The sequence below is a fragment of the Cavia porcellus genome, unplaced genomic scaffold, assembly GCF_034190915.1.
Source record: "Cavia porcellus strain 051 isolate PalLab524CR breed Dunkin Hartley unplaced genomic scaffold, mCavPor4.1 scaffold_13, whole genome shotgun sequence".
NCBI lineage: Eukaryota > Metazoa > Chordata > Mammalia > Rodentia > Caviidae > Cavia > Cavia porcellus.
The window spans coordinates 55457108-55479705 of record NW_026947496.1 but is presented as its reverse complement, the minus strand read 5'-3'; the positions used below and the strand labels follow the sequence as shown (position 1 = coordinate 55479705).

At 39.0% G+C, this 22598-nt stretch overlaps 1 protein-coding gene across 1 annotated transcript in view; it reads left to right on the top strand.

The window, feature by feature from the left end:
• The window catches only part of Shq1 (SHQ1, H/ACA ribonucleoprotein assembly factor), a 121579-nt gene that overhangs the window by 57292 nt on the left and 41689 nt on the right, over positions 1 to 22598 (top strand). The window contains exon 10 of the mRNA XM_003473366.5: positions 17775 to 17895. Coding sequence (XP_003473414.1) covers positions 17775 to 17895 — 121 coding nt within the window. The remainder of the gene's footprint in view (positions 1 to 17774; positions 17896 to 22598) is intronic.

The window sequence follows — 22598 nt, the reverse complement described above, 5'->3', positions numbered from 1 at the left end:
GAAATATATAGCTATACTTCTGCTACTATACAACTAATTATTTTATTCTGTCTTTTGTTTGCTTTGTTTTGTTGAAACAAGGTCTCACTGTGTAGCCCAGGCTGGCCTCCAAGTTAAAGCTGTCCTTCAGCCTCAGCCTTCCCAGTGCTGGGATTACAGGCATGTGCCACCCTGTTCAGCTATTCTGTCTTGTTTTTAAGGCTAATACAAACCTAGTTTTTGTAAACCCTGTGAGTTAAATGGTAGTTGTGGGGCAAGCCATAAGCCAAGAAATAGTTTTTTGGGGTCTAGTTATTGTCACCAAACAAAAGCCAGTTTTATTTCAGGTAATTAATAGCCCTTACATGTTAGGCATTAGCTGAGCTCAATAATAATAATCACTTTTTCAGAAATTACTACTTTATAAACCTCTGTCATAGATATACGGGCACAAGAACAATGTAAAAGAAAGAACTAGGGCACAAAACCAGGGTTTGTGAGTGATCTTTTTTAAAGAAAAGTTACTGTTCAAGAAACTGAGGTATGGCAAGTTTATTATATGAGTTCTAAATCTGATGAAGGCTTGACCTTGTAAGTGAATTTCTTTCTTTTCCTTTTTTTCAAATGCTTGGGACGAGACCAAGGACCTTGCGTGTGTTAAGTGAGTGTTCTATTGAGCCACATCCTCAGCCCTAGCAAACACTTTTTAAAATCGAACTGAGATCCCAGAACTGGAATACACAAAGCTGAAGTCACTAAGATTTTCCAACATTGACATTTACTTGTTTTTAATTTTTTTGATTTCCCAGTTTTGGTAATTTTAAAGAATTGTCTGGCCTTAAAAATTTTACCCTTTAAATATAGTCTATGAAATAACACTGAAATTTATTCAGAAAGTATTTGTTGAGTACTTGCCATCTCAAGGCAGTGGGCTGCGGCCTGGAGATGCAGTGGTTCTCATGAGGTGGGGGCACTAAAAAGAAATGTGGAGAATGAAAACAGAGAGCCAGGAAAACGTCAGTTTAAGTTTAGGACATGTAACCTCCTGCAGAGTAGAGCCTGTGATTTATTTGACTTCTCTTCCTCAGCTCTTACCATTTTCCTAGTGCTGTCAAGTACATGTTGATTGGTTGACAAGCTCATCTATTAATTGATTCATTCAACAGATATTTTGAATGAATGCCTGCTCAGAGGCTGAATGCCTCTTCAAAGGCTATACCGTGCAAAGCACCCAGGAAAGGTAATGAGCAGGAGAGCGAGGAGTAAGTTAAGTATTCTGTGTGTGAGGAGCCTGTGCATTAGGGAAGCTAATATGTCCCTCAGGAATGTAAAATACTAGGCAGTGTAAGAATGTTACGAGAAGTGTGAATTAGGTACTTCCCAAAAGAAAGAAGTGATGTTTCTCTAAGGCTCAGGGAACACTTCGTAGAGGCATGAGGTTTGAATGGGTACTTGAAAGAAAAGGGTAGCGTTGGACACAAAATGAAAGAGAGTGAGTGATCTCATCATGAGGGGACAGCAGGAGTTCATGGAAGGGCAATGTCTCGGTGAAGACTCATGCAAGGTCAAGAAAGTCCGTGTGCCACCTGGTCCTGACGTTTGTGACAGGCTTCTGAAATAGTTAATAGTCTCTGGTCAGCTGGTCAGAGTTTGTGTCTGCTTCTTTAATTTATCACTGAGTTGCCTTCTCGGGAGGAGAAGGTAATCCTTCGTTTTCTTCTTCATATTCCAAATTGTTCTTGAAAACTTTGTATTTCCTACTGAATCCCCCAGAGTAATTGGTTTTTCTAAGAACGGAGTATGCTACATTCAGGAATCTAAAACGCACAGAATCAAAGGCAGACTTTGAAGGAGCCCTTGTAGCTGTTTTTGCTGACCACATATATGCTAGCTAATCCCAGAAAAGAGGGAGCCACTCCTAGAGAGCAGGGAGCAGCCCCCAGCCCAGGAGTGGAGAGGGGAGTGGAACTGTGGACGGCAGATGCCTTTCCCCCTTGGCTCCTCCTTAGAGTGCAAATGTGTGTTCTGAATCCCTTAAATGGGCACAGTTATTTCCATTCATATATGTTGACTATCCTCAAAGAATTTGTGGGTTTATACATATATTTCCCTGTAGAAAGACACTATATGTGATCTTAAACATTACAGGGAAGAGAGGGCTGGGGATTTAGCTCAGCGACGTAAGCGCCTGCCTTGTAAGCAGGCAGTCGTGAGTTCGATCCCCGGTACCGATAAAAAGGAAAAAGACAAAAAAAAAAACATTACAGGGAAGAAAACCAAATGCCAGTCATCTCCACAGTGTCCCTACAGAATTTTTTTATTCACTAAATACACTTTAACTACTGAAAATGCTTAGCTTGTTTTTAGGGTAGTTTCTAGGTTACATTTATGTGAAGATTCTCTCATTCTTTTAAAGTATACTATAGGGGGCAGTGTTTCCTGTGTGGTTTACAAATAATAAATTACTTTTTAATTGCTTTATAGCTATTTGGCTATAAAACGTTGCTTAAAGTATTTTTTAAATTAGTTTGCTTTTTTATTTTTATTTCAAGAAAAAAAGCAAAACAAAAAGGGTAGAAGTAATACACAATTTTAAAAAACAGTAAGAAATCACTAATTGATACATTACATATTATTGTCTTAGAAGTAGTTGCTCAAGTCACAAAATCAAAGTGGACAATCAAACCATGACAGTACAAACCATTCTGTTTGGTGAACTAAGAAAAACATAGTAGTATGGTTGTCTATCTTGCACACTTAATAAAATATTTTTAAATGTTCTTTGAAAATTTGGATTATAGTAATGCTTTGGTGGGTGAAGTTCAAAGCCAGCTAACCTCTGAAATACTAACATAATTTAAATTTGCATAGCACATTTCTGTACTGTTTATTCAAGCTAGTTTTATGATTTCTAGGCTGAGCAATATAGAAAACAGGATGCTAGTTTCATGATTTGATTGTGATTTTTTTAAAAAAATCTATTCTTAGTGCCTTTTAAAATAAATATAAAGTCAATTTTGAGATTCTTTTTGGTGGTGAGATTTTTTTCTGTAATTAAGAAAATAAAGGCAGGAAATTGTATATTTATGACAAATTTGGATAAAACCTTTTGTAAAGTTCTGTTGCATATTAATATTGGGACCTAGATGAAGTAAATTGAACAACATAAGGAACACCGTGGTTGCTGAAGAGCTCTAAGCTTGAACTTTTCACTATTTGAACAGCAAAATTTGAAAAAAATTTGCTTGGTGTTTGGAACTTTGCTTGATAGTCAACCGAAAATTTGACCTGAAAACTGAATGGGCTGAGAATGAGTCACATGCCATATTTCACCGGGACATGAAGGGGTGACACTGCAGTCGAAGTGCCACTCTGGCCTGGATAGCATATTGTGCTCGCATTGGTGGGTTACAACACTCATCATTGTGGGGGTTTTTTGGTGCTTTATTTGCATAAAATGTTGTAACCATCACTCGAAGCTCAGAGGAAAATCCATCCTGTGTGGCCCTTGAGCTAGGAGAATTTACATTTTTAAATAGCTAATAAGAATCAAAATAAATACAGTATTTCCTGAGGTATGAAAACTTATGAAGCTGATTTTAATGGCCACAAATAAAGTTTCATACAGCCATGCTCATGCACATGTTATTTGTGGCTGCTCTTGTGATGTAATAGTGGAGTTGAGTGCTTGCAGCAGAGGTTAAATGGCCTACAAAGCTGAAATATTTGCTTTCTAGCTCTTCATTGAGTAAATTTACCCGTACCACTTCAGGTACATATGAAAGAATTGGAACTCTTGCATAGTGAGCTGAGAGGTCTTTGCTTTCCGTCTTCCGGGATGGCCAGTGTTGAAGTGGATCACTTTAGCGGGTTTCTTTGCTCTCCACTGGATGACTTGTCCCTGCCGAGTTGGTTCACATTTCAGCAGGCCTCTCCACCCTCGGAGAAGCAAATGGAACTGATTATCTGGGTTGGTGGGGCAATCACTGAGGGGTGCAGGGCCTGCCAGACAGGGAGGAATGAAGCCTGGATGATGAAGAAATGTATGGCCATCTGTAACCTCTGGTGCCCATGTGAATATGTAGTATTGCCAGTTTGGAGAGCTTTTTAAAATAAAAGAAAAAAATGATCTTTAAGCAATTTTAAAATGTTAAGCCACGAAGTTAAAAGTCATAGCATGTCAGAGAGCACAGGTCTGCCTAGGTGGGTCCCACTTTTCAGTCTGTGCTGGAAGGCAAGGTAAGTGCTAGCCCATCTTTTCCCCACCCCTTAGACCTGCCAGTTTCTAGGTCCTGTGAAGGCTGTGCCAGGGAGTCTGTTGCTTTTGCCCCAGCTGGAGCCCCAGATTCTACCCTGTGCAGGGCTTGAGACTCAGTCAGGTGAAGGAACAAGAAAGTGTCTTGTGTTGGTCAGGCAGTAACACTGGAAGCCTGAAGAAAGCGGCCCCCTTCCCTCTCTCCATGGCTTTGTATCGTTATTCTTGTCAGCCTGAGGCAGTCAGGGTGGAGGGGGTGATCCCTGTGCACACTACCCCCATAGGGTGCTGTGAGGGGGAGGGCAAGGAGTTGACTAGAAAGAAGCAGACAGCACAGACTTAAATGCAGTGGAGCGGTAGTTACTGCTCAAAGAATGTATAAGGTTTCGAAAAGAAGTGGAGGAACGGTATTCCCTGGGAAAGTAAAAGTTAACAAAAACCCCACATGAAAACAAGAGTTCCTTGTCCAAAATGAGGCAGATTCTGCTGTTTAGAGCCCTGGGCTTGAGGGGGTGGGTAGATAAAAGTGGGACCTATGAGGGAGTTTGCTGAAGAGACCAAGTCTTATTCAGGAGGAACTCATGCAGCCCAGGTTATCTGGTGGTAACACTTAGGAGAGCATCATCCGCAGGGGCAAGGCTGATGGTGTGCAGGGCAGAGGACTGTGTCTCCTGTAGGCCTCCAATATCCCAGGCCAAGCAATATGGCCTGCAGTAGAGCCCTGCCACAGTGGCCTGCAGGAGGCAGGATAGGTGGGCAGATGCTTCCTAGGCTGTGGCAGGGGAGGAAGGGGAGTCCCAGGACCTTTATCCTCTGTGACCTGTTGTCCTGTGCCTTGCATACACACTGTCTTGTTAATTCCCAAAGAAGTTCTTAGTAATTTCCCTCTCCATTTACTCCTATGGAAACAGATTAAGTCTTAAATAGTTAAGAAATGAGCAAGCCAATTCGGGGCTACACACTGGTCTGCAGTGCAACAATTACGATTATTTTATTCTGTGGAGAAATTAGCTAAGAACTGCACAAGATTACGGGTAACTTTTTAATGACCTTTCCTTGGCTTTTTAGAATTGGGGAGCAGAACCTAAGAACTTACTCTGATAAGTCTTGTGGAATCTTAATATAAATTAAACTTGAATATAGAAATAAGTATCTGATCACTTTTACTAAGTGGTATTGACTATAAAATGTGAAGATATATAACTTTAATCCTCTGTGCAAATCAGGTAGCAGTAAGCAGATACTTCTGTGATTCAGTAAAGGTTTTGTTGTTCTTTTTACCTTGACATTTATCAGTATTTTCATATCACCAAGAGACTTCTAGGTGGTAGGACTGGGTGGTCTTTTTCCTTTTATGAGCCATTTGAAGTCTTGTCTTTTTTCTTATGTAATTATATTTTTTACTTTAAGTTTCATGCACCATTTTAATTTTCCCAATTTGAAACCAAACTAATCCCAAAGAATCGAAACATTTAATATTAAGTAACATCAGTTGCAAATGAAGGATAATAATCTTAATTAAGATAGGAAAATAATTTTCACTGGCCATTAAGGTATACATTTTAGGGTAGAATCATTGAATTACACTATTGCACATGGAATTTTGCAGGTTTTGAGGCTCACAGTTTTTTTAAATCCAGGTTGCAACTGTTTCACGAGCTTTGTTACATGCATATCAGTTTCTTACCTACCTTTGTTGCTTACCATATACAGAGGGACTTTTTGAAATTAACCAGGCTGCTGGTAGGTAGCATGATGGCATTTGATCAAGTATTTTTAAACTGAAGCAGTCTCTGCTTTGACAAGTGACATGAAGATGGAGTTAATGTGAAGATTGTCTTCAAATCAACAGATTTTATAGGGATCATTAGAACAGAAAAGGCAAAAAGTAGCATTTGTACTTTTCATGGTGCAGTTATAAAAGAAAGCTGGTCTGGTAAAGATACATTGACATTGTCATGATGCAAATTACCTTAATAGTCAATCCACAGAGCACAAAAGTGTTTTAACTAGAACATGTTAATGAAGTAGTTTGCCCATGTGTGTTTAAAGTTAGCTTCTGTGTTTTCCAGACTGCAGATTAATACCAGTCTTTATTGAAAAGGATTGCTTAATTTGTTAGATATTATTCTAGACCAGTGGAGAAAGATGAAAAGTCATGTCCTTCCCCGTCAAAGAGTTCACCACACAAGGTGATGAATACTGACAGTGTATTTATTGCATAGATGCTAAGAATCAGACATACTTATTTTCTTTTTTTTTTTTTTTCTTTTTTTTTTTTTTTAATTTTATTTAAGAGGAAAAAGAGAAAAACACAAAACAAAACAAAGTGGTGTAAGGGTACACGTAATACAGAACTACAAAAAAAAAAAACATAATAGTAAGAAATCACCTGCTAATAGATTACATATTATCATCTTGGAAATAGTTGCTCAAATCACAGTATCAAAGAATACAAAGTGAACATTCAAACAGAGAGACTGCAAACAGCTGTGTTCAATGATCCAAAAACATTAATATAGTCAGCTATTTAACACCCCTAAACACAATTGCTGTTATATCCATAGAGCTCTTTTTTTTTTTTCCTTCTCTTTTTTACAACAAAATTTACACATTTTGGATTTTATTACTCCTAGTCCTTACTACTTTTTTTGGGGGAAGAGAATATAGTCAAATATGGAAAACAAAGCTGCCACTCAAAACCAAGGATAGACATAGCACATGATGTAGAACAGAGTACAAGGTTATCAACAATGGTTATCAAAATTGTCTCTTGTTTCCTTAAAAAGAATAGTCTATCTCATTAGATATTATAAAGTTGGACAAAACAGTAGAGAACAAGACCAATAAAACTTAGGCATTGTAAACATTACAGGACTTCCAAAGGAGACAACAGTCAAACCAGAATGGGCATCTTAGTGAATCTTATTGCCTTCAGAGTAGGTGCTTATACCCTCAAACTTGATACTATCATATAGAATGGAACAGAGTCTAATCAGTCAAAACAAGATCGTGGGGGTATTACAGGACTTCAAAACAAGTTAACAGTAAATCAAAAAGAGTTACTATAATATATGCTAATTAAAAAAATTTTTCCCCTTAATTAAAAAACATAAGAAATAACTAAATAATTTTTTTAAAGAATAAGGGAGAGATTGAGATAAGCTCCAACATGGCGTGGATCTCAGGAGACACTGCTAGATCTCCCCCTGGAAGGGCTGCAGGCTGCCACCCTGCCTCCACTCACAGGGAGGGTGTCGATGTCCGCTCCCGGCCGGCAGGAAGGACACACGACAAAGTCTGGTAGTGGACAACCTTTTCTTTTTATTTTCCTTCTCCGTACAGCCTGCCCTGGGATCGCTCCCAGCCGAAGCCTCCTCTGGTCCGCTCCCCGCGGCTCCTTCCGGGCTTCGCTCCGAAGCCTCTACCGGTCCGCTCTCCGCGGCTCCTTCTGGGCTTCTACTTCCGGGCTTCTACCTGGCTTCTTCTTCCGCCCAGGGGTGGCACCGGTATATATACGGGTACAGTGTCCAATCATGTTAAAGTAAGCAAGGCAAGCTGATTGGCTAACATCATCAGTTGCCAGGCAGACTATATTGTTGAGCGGGTTGTTTACGCGGTAAGCAGGAAACTAACATATTCGATGGGAGGGGTAATCTACCTCAGGCTTTGCTCTTTACCACAGGCCGCACGTCCGCCGCGCAAGGCGAGCTATCACAGACGCGGCTCCCAACAGGAGGGGAGATGCTGGCTTGGCTTCCCAGAGACCTAAGCTCCAACAGGGCTAGGATCTCAGGAGACACTGCTAGTTCTCCCCCTGGAAGGGCTGCAGTGGGCTAAACTACTGCCGCTTACCAGGGAGGGGAGGTGCTGGCTTGGCTTCCCAGAGTCCTAAGTTCCAGCATGGCGTGGATCTCAGGAGACACTGCTAGTTCTCCCCCTGGAAGGGCTGCAGGCTGCCACCCTGCCTCCACTTACAGGGAGGGGAGATGCTGGCTTGGCTTCCCAGAGTCCTAAGTTCCAGCATGGCGTGGATCTCAGGAGACACTGCTAGTTCTCCCCCTGGAAGGGCTGCAGGCTGCCACCCTGCCTCCGCTTACCAGGGAGGGGAGATGCAAGCTTGGCTTCCCAGAGTCCTAAGTTCCAGCATGGCGTGGATCTCAGGAGACACTGCTAGTTCTCCCCCTGGAAGGGCTGAAGTGGGCTAAACTACCGCCGCTTACCAGGGAGGGGAGGTGCTGGCTTGGCTTCCCAGAGTCCTAAGTTCCAGCATGGTGTGGATCTCAGGAGACACTGCTAGTTCTCCCCCTGGAAGGGCTGCAGGCTGCCACCCTGCCTCCGCTTGCAGGGAGGGGAGGTGCTGGCTTGGCTTCCCAGAGTCCTAAGTTCCAGCATGGTGTGGATCTCAGGAGACACTGCTAGTTCTCCCCCTGAAAGGGCTGAAGTGGGCTAAACTACCACCGCTTACCAGGGAGGGGAGGTGCTGGCTTGGCTTCCCAGAGTCCTAAGTTCCAGCATGGCGTGGATCTCAGGAGACACTGCTAGTTCTCCCCCTGAAAGGGCTGAAGTGGGCTAAACTACCACTGCTTACCAGGGAGGGGAGGTGCTGGCTTGGCTTCTCAGAGTCCTAAGCTCCAGCATGGTGTGGATCTCAGGAGACACTGCTAGTTCTCCCCCTGGAAGGGCTGAAGTGGGCTAAACTACCGCCGCTTACCAGGGAGGGGAGGTGCTGGCTTGGCTTCCCAGAGTCCTAAGTTCCAGCATGGTGTGGATCTCAGGAGACACTGCTAGTTCTCCCCCTGGAAGGGCTGCAGGCTGCCACCCTGCCTCCGCTTGCAGGGAGGGGAGGTGCTGGCTTGGCTTCCCAGAGTCCTAAGTTCCAGCATGGCGTGGATCTCAGGAGACACTGCTAGTTCTCCCCCTGGAAGGGCTGCAGGCTGCCACCCTGCCTCCGCTTGCAGGGAGGGGAGGTGCTGGCTTGGCTTCCCAGAGTCCTAAGTTCCAGCATGGCGTGGATCTCAGAAGACACTGCTAGTTCTCCCCCTGGAAGGGCTGCAGGCTGCCACCCTGCCTCCGCTTGCAGGGAGGGGAGGTGCTGGCTTGGCTTCCCAGAGTCCTAAGTTCCAGCATGGCGTGGATCTCAGGAGACGCTGCTAGTTCTCCCCCTGGAAGGGCTGCAGGCTGCCACCCTGCCTCCGCTTGCAGGGAGGGGAGGTGCTGGCTTGGCTTCCCAGAGTCCTCAGACATACTTATTTTCAAATCCTGACCTTTTTCCTAGCTGTGTTCTGGGCCAATTCCTTCGTATCCTTGAATCTCAGATTCTTCATGTATGAAACAAGAAAGAAACACAGGGAGAGTAGCGATGTAATGAGAGTAAAGCTCCTGGTGTGGAGCCAATGGATAGCTCCTGCTGACTGCTGCAGTGGAAGGGTGTACTGCGTGTTAGGATGGCAGCCAAAATTAGTTTGGAAAAAGGAGAGTTGGAACCTTGTTCCCAGTAGTAGTGCTCCATTTGAGACTTGGATGGTGAATGAAGGATGAGATTGATTGCTGTGTAACTGAGGCAAAAATCGATGTCTTCAAAATATAGATTTGCTTCACATTAATTTTGTTTGTGAATATAGAGTAATTTTAATAACAAAATAAAAATTGGCATAAGATTGTAAATTTGTGCTTAAAAGAGTAACTTACTGCTTCAAGTGTTTAATTATTACAGTGCAGAAATATAATAGCTTAAATGGCACCTGGACAATCCCAGAATAAAAAACTATACAAATAGAAGCTTCTTATCTTTTTTCTCTGTGCTGTGAATTAAACACAGGGCCTTGTTCATGCTAAGCAAATGTTCTCCCACTGAACCTTCCCTAGCCCAAGGTAGTTTTTTAAATGCTGAATTTAATGCTTCTGGTTGTGTTAATTATTGGGGACTTACTTTTCTTCTGTGTCCTAAGAGGATATTAGCTTTGGATCACTATGACCTTAAAAACCCAAAAGAGGAAAGGTTTGTTTTGGATCATGGTTTTGGAAGACCCAGTCCATGGTGAACTGGCCCCATTGCTTTCAGACCGGTGGCACAGTAGAACATTATAGCATAAGAGCATAGTGGAAGAAAGCTGCTCTCTTCATGGCAGCTTGAGGGTACAGAGAGGAACAGTCAGAGAGGATGGACATGGGACTAGATATAGTCCTCAAGATTGTATAGTCCTCATGATCCATACTTTTCAACTAGACCCCCCCCCCCTTTTTTTTTTAAATCATACAGTTTGTCTCTTTTTGTTTAACCTTGGCTGTACACTTGTTTGGGAGATCGGGAATTCAGGTCAGGACCCGATAGCACCTAGATAGTGTAGACCCCCCTTTCTGTCTCCATCACTTTTCTAGAATATTATGATCCCATTATGCATTACTACTGATGAAATTACAGCACCACAGTCCAGTCACCTTTAGAAAGCTCTACCTAGGAATATGTGAAACTTTGGGCGACTTTTCAGATCTAAACTGCAATATAGGGCCTGATGTTAATTACTCCCACTTTGATTTTCTTTTTGGTACCAGGGATTGAATTCCCAACCTTGCGCTTGCCAGGTAGGCCTTATGCCACTGAGCTAAATCCCTTCTACTTTGACTTTCTTAATTTTGATTAATTTGATGCAATTTTTCTGTCTTATACCTTGTTATGGTCAAATAACCTCTGAAAATTTATGTTAAAATAATTCACTAGTTATGCCTTTTGATAATATGGCCTTGATGAAATCTCAGAAATATAGCCAAGTATGTACTAAGTTATGTATGTTAAGATGATAACAACATTGGCTTTTATTTTGAGATGATTTTATAAATAAAGACTGAGTTATGCTTTCGTTTAGGTGTTTAAAGTAACCTCCTTTTTCTGTACTTTTTTTTTTTTTTTTGGCTTCTTAGCTTACATCACTCAAAACTTTAAAACACAAAATTAAATAGCTGGAGAATCTCAGCCACCCAGTGCCATGATGTATTAACAGTTAAGAATTTAGCCCTTACTGTTTAGAGCTAGAAACGTGCATTATTTTTCTTTATGTTGGCTTTTAGACAAGAAAAAAAATTATCCACTGCCCCAATCATCTTATAGCGGTAGGAAACATTTCTTTTTAACTGCCTTCAACCTTGAGCTGATCTGTCAATGAGAGATTGTTGCCAAACCTGTTGTGCTAATAGGAGGATTTCCGATAGCTCAAGGATTCTAATTTAGAACAGCTCAATCTTGTCTTTGTTTTAAGATGTATTAACCTGAGATGCCACATCTGTCCAGACAGGAAGCACATTATTCTGATCCTACCTTGTCTTTAAAGGAAAGCCAAAAGATGTGTTAAATCCTGTTTACTGCACACCTACTTATTATTGCCATCCATAGTTTCTTTATGTTATCATTATGTTTCTCTGTATTGTCATTAAACAATCATTTCCCTGAAGTAAAATATCCATGGCTCTTGTCATTTATAATACCAGGACACTAGTATTAAAGTTTCTTCGCGAATAAAAAAACATTGCTCTCCGAGCCATTCTTGTATGGACACAGCTGGCTCAGGCAGCTAAGTCAACCCCAGAGAATCCCCGACTGTTGGGAGATTTGACATCCTGCAAGGAGCTGTCAGTGCCTTCTGGCAGTGAAAATTGTTACTGTGATTACTGTGCAGATACCTTCTTTTTGTCTGCTATGAACCAGGTAGTGAATTGCTTGAAAATGGTCACTTTACTGTACTGCCTTTGAGCAGAAATAATTGTTTTAGATTTAAGGCCCTAGCAATTTTTTTATGCTCATCTGATATGTGACAAGCCTACAACTGTATGAAGCCCCACGGGAGCCTTGGAACTCTCTCCTCCGTAGGGTTCTGGCCACTGGCCATGTGACAGCCTAGAAGAAGGCCAGTGTTTTCCTTTGCTGATAACTGCTAGATAAGTGGAGAACCTGACAGAAAGAGTAATAGATAAGGGGCTTAAAAAAAAAAAACAACAACACCAAAATACCCATATGCTTGTGAGTCCCCTGGCTGTGAGGCCACAGTCAACTCATGTTGGTAGAGACAGAGCCAAAGAGATCAGTGTGACCTTCCATTCACAATACATGGTGATGGAGGGAAGATGATTTTAACAAAATTTTGTTCTGGTGCCCAGAGCTCAACTGTGTTTTACTGTATTTGTCACACAGGATAGTATAAAAATAGTTTGAGTTTTTTATATTTAAAACTCAGCTTTTGAAGAAAGTGCATAACTTTTTTTCAAAGCTGCCATGCATGTGATTTTTTTTTAACTTTTTTTTTTTTTTTAACTTTTTATCGGTACCGGGGATCGAACTCATGACTGCCTGCTTGCAAGGCAGGTGCTTATGCCGCTGAGCTAAATCCCCAGCCCCCTATACATGTGATTTTTAAAGAATTATCTGATCTAAATTATTGCTTCTCATTTAAAAGAAAAAAAAAAAACAAGGAGAAAAGAAGCAAGATGTAGTGGGATTCAGTGGCCTTCATTCGTAGTCATAGCTGTGTACTAGGCTGAAGCAGGAGGATCTCTTGAGCCTAAGGAATTTAAGGTCCCTCTCTGCAATGTAGTAAGATCTTGTTCAACAATATAAGAAGAGCTAGGGATATAGCTCAATGGTAAAACACCCCTAGGGTCAGTCCTCAGCATTACAAAAAAATAAGTAAATAGAAGTGAATTAAAATTTGTTAACATTTATTTGTCAGTATTTCAGGATTGGCTTTATGGTAAGTTTCAGTTTTTTTCTAAACTAGTAGTAACTGTTTCTTTTGGATTGATAATAGAGGAATGTTCATGTAAAGAATAAACAGCTGTGTTTGCTATGTGGTACATTGCTGGGCACACAGTGGGTTCTCGTACAATTGTTCAATAAATGTGGAGACAGTTAATACTATCATTTGAGTATGTCTTTAGGATTTTTTTCATATATATTTTTCTTTTCCTGAAAGAAGCAACATAGGGATCAGAATATGTAAATGGTGTGTTATTTGTGGTCTTTAAAGAAATACTAAAAGTTTTTTATTTTTACTTTTTATTTTCATAATTTTTTTTTTTTTTTTTTTTTTTTGGGAGACAGGGTTTTGCTATGCAGTTCAGGCTGGCCTTGAACTCACCATGTAGCCTAGGCTGGCCTCAAACTCATGGTTGTCCTCTTGCCTCAGCTTCCTGAGTGCTGAATTAAAGGCATGCACCACCGCACCTAGCTTCATTACCATTTTAAAACAATTGTTGTTTCATAGTAGCTGGAAGATTAGGATTCTTCTGAGGCTCTTGGCCAGACACGCCTGACTTTAGGCATGTCTTCCAAGTGAAGCATAGGTAGTGGTTGATAATGGACCCTCTAAGTATATGACTCTTTATACCCTCTTCCTGAAACTCTGCAACAGTGTCTTTTATCCCTGTGGTTCTTGTCTGAGTTGAAGTCTTCTCACTTAGTCCTAATCATCTCCTCCTCTTGTCACTCATTCTAAACTCAACTGTGTATTCTGCTTGTTTCCCTACATGACTGTTCCTGCAAGTCCTGCGTCTTCTGTTAACTTGCTTATATTAGTAAGTGTCGGGTTTTGGGAGGCAGTATTCTGGGGCTGCTATACTGTAGAACAAATTCTTTTTCTGGTGAAGCCCTACTATTGACTTTTAAAACTTTAAATTAGTAGATTATCATAAACCAAAATTAATTAACTGTTATAGCTGCATGCCTTCCTCCAAATCGATGGAGAAAGCAAGAGAAAAATTTATTGGCTTATGTTAGTTTAACCATTTTCTTCTCTGTGACAGTAGAAACCTTCTAATAATTCTTTTTTTTTCTTTTTTTAAAAATTTTATTTAAGGAGAAAAAGAAAAAAACCAGAAAAAGGGTACAAGTTATACAGAATAAAAAAATAAACAGTAGGAAATCACTAGTTAATAGATTACATATTGTCATCTTAGAAATAGTTGTTCAAGTTACAAAATTAAAGCATATAAAGTAGGCATTCAAACAGTGAGACTGCAAACAGTTCTGTTCAATGATCGAACAAATACTCAGTAATATGGTTAGCTATCTTATATGCTTAAATATATATGCAGTTATATCCTTTGGAACACTTTCTTTTCCTCTCTTTTTTACAATGACAATTACACATTTTGGGTTTTATTACTCCCACAGTTCTTATTACTTTTTTTTTGAAGAGAATAAAACCAAATATGACATAACAAAACAAGAGTCAGTCAAATCAAAAGGATGGACACAGTACATAATGTAAAAACAGAATACAAGGTGATCAACAATGGTTCTCAGAATGCCTCTTGCTATCTTAAAAAGAATTGCCTATATCATCAGTTATAATAAAATTGAACAAAACAGTAAAGAATAAAACCAAAGCTTTGGAGACATTACAGGACTTCAAAAGAAGATAATAGTCAAACCAGAATGGGCATCATAGTGAATCTTACTGTCTTCACAGTTGTTGCCTATGCTCTCAAACTTGGTACTATCAAGCAAAACAGAATAGAGTAAAATCAGTCAAAACAAGATGGTGAGAGCAATACAGGATTTCAAATCAAGTTAATAGGAAATCAAAGTGGGTTACTATAATATATCCTGCTATTTTTTATTTATTTTTCCCTTAATTAAAAAGATAAAAATTGTGATAGCTCGGACACCGGAATATAACCCAAGGAAGCAAGAAATTAAAATTTGGGGAGCAAAGGCTTTATTTTAGGCCAGGCCTGGCGATGCAATCCCTGAGAGCCAATTTGGAGATTGCGCACCTTACAGTTGGGGAATTAGGCTTTTAAAGCTGAAAACCACAGGAATGTTATAATCGCTGACACAGTTAGGTAGCATCTGGGCTTTACAGAACTTCCTGTAATTTCCTTGAAGTTAAACATTTCTTAAAGAACAGCATTTTTTATTATAGATAACCGGATGAGGGGTAGGGAAGGGGGTTACAGGAAACTGATACCTAAGGCTTTTACAGTTTTCTCAGAAAATTGAAACTTAACCTAGAAAGATAGGAAGGGAAGCGAGGGGGCTGAGTGGCGCATACAGAACAGAAATGAGGTGCAATGGTTACAGCTAGGCTATAACAAAAATAAAAAAATAAATAATAAAAAACGGAGATTGAGATAAAAGAGGACATAACAACAAAACAGCACAGGTCAGAACATAACCATTTAAGCAAAATAGTAAACCCGCTAATAGTTCTTACAATTTAAGCTCTCCCTTGGTTCTTTGGATAACATTGATCATGTGGCTAACTTGGTTTTATCGTATGTGTCAGTGCTGATTATATTTTTTCCTCTTTATGAAATTCTGCCTACAACATTACCTACTTTATAGTTAAAAATAGGTCCATGATAGAGAAATCCATACCGACTGGCATGATTAACCTGGCCACTTTCATAAGCCTCAGCCCCGTCCTTGCATAGTACAAATAAACTTGGCATCTTGTAGTTTCAAGCCTCTTGAATATTATGTATTTCTTTTGACATCCAATCTAGCAATAGAGTTTTTATTGGTATTCTTCCGATATGCATGTAAGGAAGCCACATGGTTAACATTTATTAAAAGATACGACCTATTTTGCAGGACTTACTGCCTACTTAGCTTGTGAGTAATTAAAATGTGATGTAGACTGATCACTCCAAGAACATAAAGCTAGCATAAAGTGAGCAGGAGAGGTAATGGAGGAGAATGTCTAAACGTTGTGGACTTAGTAGAGGGCCCTGAGGACTAGGGAGTCAGCCTAGGGCTTCCTGAAGGGACAGTGACTTGAGCTAGACCTTTGCAACAGACTGAGTGAAGTGGAGGAAAAGGAAAAACAAAACAAAGCAAAACAAAACAAAACAACAGTCGAGCAAAGGCCTGGAGTCATGTCCATAGAGAGCCTGGTAGGCACGTGCAAGGAGGGGACTTGGAAAGCAGTGGGTCACGAATGTCAGAAGGGAAACCCTGGAATGTGAGAGATAGGAAAGAAAATTCTTAAAATCCGGGCGTGAAATGATTGTAGGAATATGGATGAGGAGTTCAGGCAGGTGTTCAGGCAGCAGTGGACAAAGGAACATTTCTAAGGAAAAATCGTCAGAATTCATTTTATGGAATTGTGGAGAAGGCATGGCAGGAATTTACCCCTGGTGAATTGTAGTCATTCATTCTTAAAATGGTTAGATCAAGACCCAAACCACAAGGCTCTTTTCCAGGTATTGGGAATTAAACATATAGACATTCTGCTCTTTGATATTTCCTTGCTAGTGTTAAATGTATTAAAAATTTAATGGCAACAATTTATAGATCATGGGACCTAATCATCTAGTTCAAGATTCTTTCATAATCTAAAAGTCAAGTGGGACACATTGATGCCGACTCATCTGATGTCTCTGTGAAATCAACCTGCGGTATTTTCTTATTTCAGAACTAAAGATAAGAATGAAACTGTTAAATGGAAAATGATGTATTTTACAGAGCAAAGGGAGTGATACTACTCTAGATTTTGTCTTTTACCTCATAGCTAATAACTTTCAGAGAATGCCATGGAATTTAAAACAACCAGGGAATTCTTGAGTCGTGAAGTTTCTTTTATAAAGAGATTGAATTAAAATTAGGTGCATTTAATAACCAGAAGTGAGCCTGAAGATTTAAAAAAAAAAATCTTCCCGATTCTTTTCTCTGGAAATGTCCCCTTTCCCACCACCTGAGCATCTGTCCTTACTCTTCCTCCCGTCAGCTCATCCGTAGGTTGAACAAGTCTTCAAAACTTGATGACTCTGTCAGATATTTTTGTTAGCTCAGTTCTGAAATGGCATTATCTTATTTTACTTTCCAATCTTGAGTTTTCTTCAGGTTTTTATGTTTTACACCGGGGATCAAACTTACAACCTTTCGCTTGCCAGGCAAGCGCTTTTGCCGCTGAGCTAAATCCTTGGCCCTCTTCAGTTTTTTAAGGTGAAAAAATTTGTCACATAATTCCTTGATGAAAAGAGTTGCCATGAAAAATAAAGACATTTAAAAAATAAAGACATTTGAAAATTAAAGTATGATTTTTTTCCGTGTCATTTTCAAAGTTTGGATTATAAGAAAATTATCTAATTAAAATTTGATGCACTTAAATATTCAGTTAGTTTGGAAAATTTCCTTTCGTTTAGTTGACAGTATATTTCATATCATTTTTATGGTAGCCACAAATAATCTAACTGTAACGACAGACTCTTAAGGAAAGAAGAGATTTGTGCATAATAAGATTGGTATATTTTCATGTACAAAAGGAATATTAAAAGTATTTTTAAGGAATGATTAAGATCTGAGCTACCTTTTTAGTTTTTGAGACAGGGTCTCATTATGTAGTTCAGGCTGGCCTTGAATTCACTATGTGAATTTGTAAGAATCCTCCTGCCTTGCCCTCGAGTGCTGGAATTATAGGTGTGCACCTCCATACCCGACAAGATCTGAGCTACTTTAAATGTATTATCTCTCAGGATCTGAATTTCTCAGTTAAAAAAAATTATATGTCTTAAGAATGATTTGACATTTTAAAATTTCTTTCAGGTAAAAGTGCAATTTTAAAGTGTCTTCTGGATATCCACAAAATATTTCAGGAAAATGACCCAGCTTATATTCTAAATGACCTCTACATCTCGGATTACTGTGTGTGGATTCAGAAAGCCAAGTAAGTTTGTATTACTAAGGAATTTTTATATGTTCACATTTTTGAAGCACCACTTACCAAGAGGAAGAAAATAAAAATAACCTAGGTATGTGGGGGTTTTTTGTTTTGTTTTGTTATCAGGGATCGAACTTACAACCTCACAACCTCATGCTTGCCAGGCAGGTGCTTATGCCACTAAGCTAAATCCCTGACCCCTAGATAAAAGTTTTAAAAAGAAAGAAACCCATTTAGCAACCAAACACTGTAGAACTAGACTACATTGAGAAGCTAGCTGAATTTGCTTAAGGAAGAAGGTACAGATAGGGAAAAGTTGATTTTTATTAGAAGCAGTTGGTATTGGTATAAACTGGAAAATAGTGCTTTAACGGAAAGTTTTGTATATTCGTTGCTATACTCATGCTGTCCAGTATGAAATCTCAAGACTGAATGTCTGAACCTGCACCTGTAGTTTAGTGGGTAGGGGGGGTTGTACATTCACATTGATGTTTGTAAACCTGTTTGGGTGCAAACCCAGTCCCCACAAGAGCTGTGCATTCACTGACTGGTCTTCTGGCATAGGGAGCCCATATTTCAAAGTAAAGAAAATACAACAGTCAGAGCCTAAGAGCGTGATTCTTTTGATCACATGTATTGATACATGTGAATACTTACAAGTGGCCTGCAGCGCTTGGCATGTCAAATTTTCAGAAAGCTTTTACATTGCCTCAATCAAGAAAACATAGCAGGTTAACTATAAAATTTTAAAATTTGGTGAGTTTTTATTTAGTGAAGGGATTCTGTAGATCTAATTCTTGTCACATGTGGCCTGGTTATCCATTTCAGTAGCAAAAAGTGTTAATTGGAGGCATAGAGCTTTTGGTAGGAAAATGATGACGAATACCAGCCATGGCTTGGAAAATAATCTGATAGGATTTTCAGCGCGGTTAGAAGACAGAATATAAAATAAAGTGGCCTTTATTTTGAGGATGTGGAGAGAAACTTCATGACCACTGGGGTCTGGCTTTCCCTGCCGTACACATGGTTTGGGGGTCATACATATAGATTTGATCTGGAGTGGTGCCTAAAAGGGCATCGCTGATGCCCAAGCAGCGCATTGGAATTCATCTTGTGCAGCAGGTAAATTGCCTAGGGGCGGAGAAAATGACCTCCAGGTAACTTCCCTTGGTCCCGCCTCTCACTGCTGTAGTGCACTATCTAGGGCAAAATCCTTCCAAATTATGTTTTTTATTATTATTATAGTGATTGGTAAATGAATGCCTTGGTATGATTTTTGCAATGGTTGTTTTGACTGAACTGTTATATAGAATTTATTTTTAATTTCTGTTCATGGGAAAGGAATTATAGAGTAAAATATGAAAAATGAACAAACAGACCAACTTGAAGTTATACGTGTTGTATAGGAAATGCTTAGGGATTGCTCAAGATATTACTTAATAACATACAGCAGGTGGTGTCAGAATTTGTGTTGGAAATCTAGGTTTGGCCAGATGGAAAACTGAATCTTTAACCCTGAGTTCAGAATGGCATGTCATCACTTCATTTGAACCTCCTGCTAATTGAACTTATCACATGCAGTCCCCTGCTGCCATTTCCTGTTGTTACTTCCATTTTCATTATAAAATTAAATTGAAATAGCCTATCTGAGAGGGTTTTTTTTTTTTTTGAGAGTAGGGATTTTATAAACACGCAATGAGTATCGAGGTTTGTAGCAGGATCCCATCTCCATAAGTACTTATTTTTCTGTTTGTCACCTTCCTTACTAACAGAGATCATGTTTCATTAAAGTAAAAGGATATAGGTCTTCAGATTGATCTGGGGATTATCAGACTCACTTTCTCTTAAGAATTTTGTTTTTCTCTTGGTTTTAAGTTGTGGGAAGTAAGTGAAATTCTTAGGTTGTTAACACTTCTGATGAAGGTAATTTGTTTTTGAAAAGGAGTGATACGTGTGTTGGAGAGAGAAATAGGAGAGAGCAAACCACTGGGAGCTCTTTAAACAGTTCCTTTAAAAGCGGATTCTTCAGGTTTACCAATTTGAATGTAACTTTTTGTTTCTCTAAATGGACTGCATTGTTTTTACTTTGTGTGTTGTGATTTATTTTTTCTCTTCTTTTGAAATAAAACTTTTTTGTGTAATTTTTATTATAATTTTTAATTTCATCCTTAATTTCCTAAGCGCAACAAAATTGGACTATGTAACATCATCATGCTGTGAAGTTTCTCAGCTCTAAATCAGTTTTACTAAAGAGTATGTTCATGATCTTCACAACTAATTTTCATCACCTTTTGCCTTCTGGTTTATTTCTTCTTATACCACTGAAATGGAGTACCTTATTTTCATGTTTTAAAACAGTTGTGTATTTTCTTTAGCCTGTTTTTTGATAGTTTTGATTATAATAATAAAAATTGTAAAATTTTATTTGAAATACCAGACAGGTGCACAATTGTAATAGAATTCCATTTTTACAGTCAGACATTTATTTTGGCACAAACTTGTTGGTCTGTAGGTAGCAAGATCATTCCTACATGAAATTAATGACAGTAGAGCAACAGATTTCTTAGATATCTGTGTCTTATAAAAGATATTTGCAAATCTTAAAAATGCTATAACTTTTTTTTAAAGAGATTAAAGCAGAAGAGGACAGAACAAAGCAGATCAGAACAGAACAATGTAAGCAACACAAGACAATCCAATATTAACAATAGCTACCATAATGTCTCTTGCTTTGAAATAGTGGAGCGTTACCTTCACATACAGTAGTATCAAACATAACAAAATAGTATAAAACTATTCAAGAGAATGAAAGTGTTACAGGGCATTCAGAACCAAGTAACAGAAAATGAACAATGGCTACTATGTTATCTCATTTTCCGTAAAAAATTTGTTAATACTATCACACATTAAAATCCAGTAAGATACAACATGATAGAACCAATGGAAACAGAAGAACAAAAACATGGTAGGATTTCAAAGCAAGACAATATTAAATGAGCAATGGCTATCATAATGTCTTGTTTTCTTCAAAATAGCTGTTCATACCAACACACATAATAAAATCAAACAAAACAGAATAAAACCATCCCAACTAATGAATGAAAACATTATAAGGCTTCACAGCTATGTAATGGGGAATCATGATTCCCATAAAATCTTATGTACTCTTACCATTTCTTACACTAGGGAGACTATACTGTATTTATGCATGTGAGTTTGATCTATTTCACTTATGAGTATGGTCTCAAGTTGCGTCCATTTTTCTTTATAGCTGAGTAGTACTCCATTGTATAAAAATACCACAACTTTTTTATCCATTCCTCAGTTGATGAACACTTTAGGTTGTTTCCAAGATCTGGCTATTACAAATTGTGCTGCTATAAACTTGGGTGCACATATATCACTATAGTATGTGGTATGTTTTCAGTTCTTCTGGGAATATGCCTAGAAGTGGAATAGCTGGGTCAAATGGGACTTCCAATCCCAGCTTTTTGAGGAATCTCCAGGCTGATCTCCACAGTGGATGCACCAGTCTACACTCCCACCAACAGTGCAGGACAGTTCCTTTTTCCCCACAGCGTCTCCAGCATTTGTTGTTGGTAGTTTTCTTCATCTTGGCCATTCTTTCTGGAGTGAGATGGAATCTCAGTATTGTTTAAATTTGCATTACTCTAATGACTAATGATGATGAACATTTTTTCATTTGCCATTTGTATTTCTTCATCTAGATCTGTGTATTCATCTCAGATGCCCATTTTTGGATTGGGTCTTTGAATTTTGGAGGTATATGTTTTAGACTGAAGTCCTTTGTCTGAGGGACAGTTCACTAAGATTTTTCCCAGTTTGTGGGTTTTCTTTTCACTATGCTGGAGATTTCTTTTGACATGCAGAAACTTTTTAGTAAGACATGATCCCAGTTAATGATTCTGGGAAGTATTTCCCGTGCAGTTTGGTTCCTGTTCATGAATTCTCTACCTACCCCTATGTCTTCAAGATTTTTACGTACTTTGTCCTCCAACACATTTAGTGTTTCTGTTTTAATATTCAGATCTTTGATCCATTTAGATTTTAGTTTAGTACATGGTGATGGGTCTAGTTTTAGTTTTCAGCAGAGCCAGTTTTTCCAACACCATTTATTAAAGAGACTGTCGTTCTTCCAGTGGACATGTTTGGCCCCTTTATCAAAGAGAAGGTGGTTGAGTATGTTTGTAGTTGTGGTTGTGTCTTCTAATCTGTTCCATTGATCTTCAGATATGTTTTTATTTCTGTACCATGTTGATTTTATTATAGTAGCTTTGTAGTATAACTTCAAGTCAGGGATTGTGATGCCTCCTGCCTTGCCTTGGCTGCTTAGAACTAACTGTCTTTGCTATTCTAGGTCTCTTCTGGATTAATTTTAGGAGTGATTTCTTTAGATCTATGAGATATATTGATGGTATTTTCAATGGGATTACATTGAATCAATAACAGTTTTTGGTGAATGGCCATTTTTAAAATATTTATTCTTCCTATCCATGAACAAGGGATGTCCTTCATTCTGAGATCCTCTTCGATTTCTTTTTCAGGGTATTATAATTTTCCCTGTATAGATCTTTTACTTCTTTCATGAAATTAATTCCTAAGTATTTCAATTTTTTGGATGCTAGTGTGAAGGCTGTGGCTTCTCTTATTTCTCTCTCAGTGATTTTGTCGTAAGTGTATAGGAATGC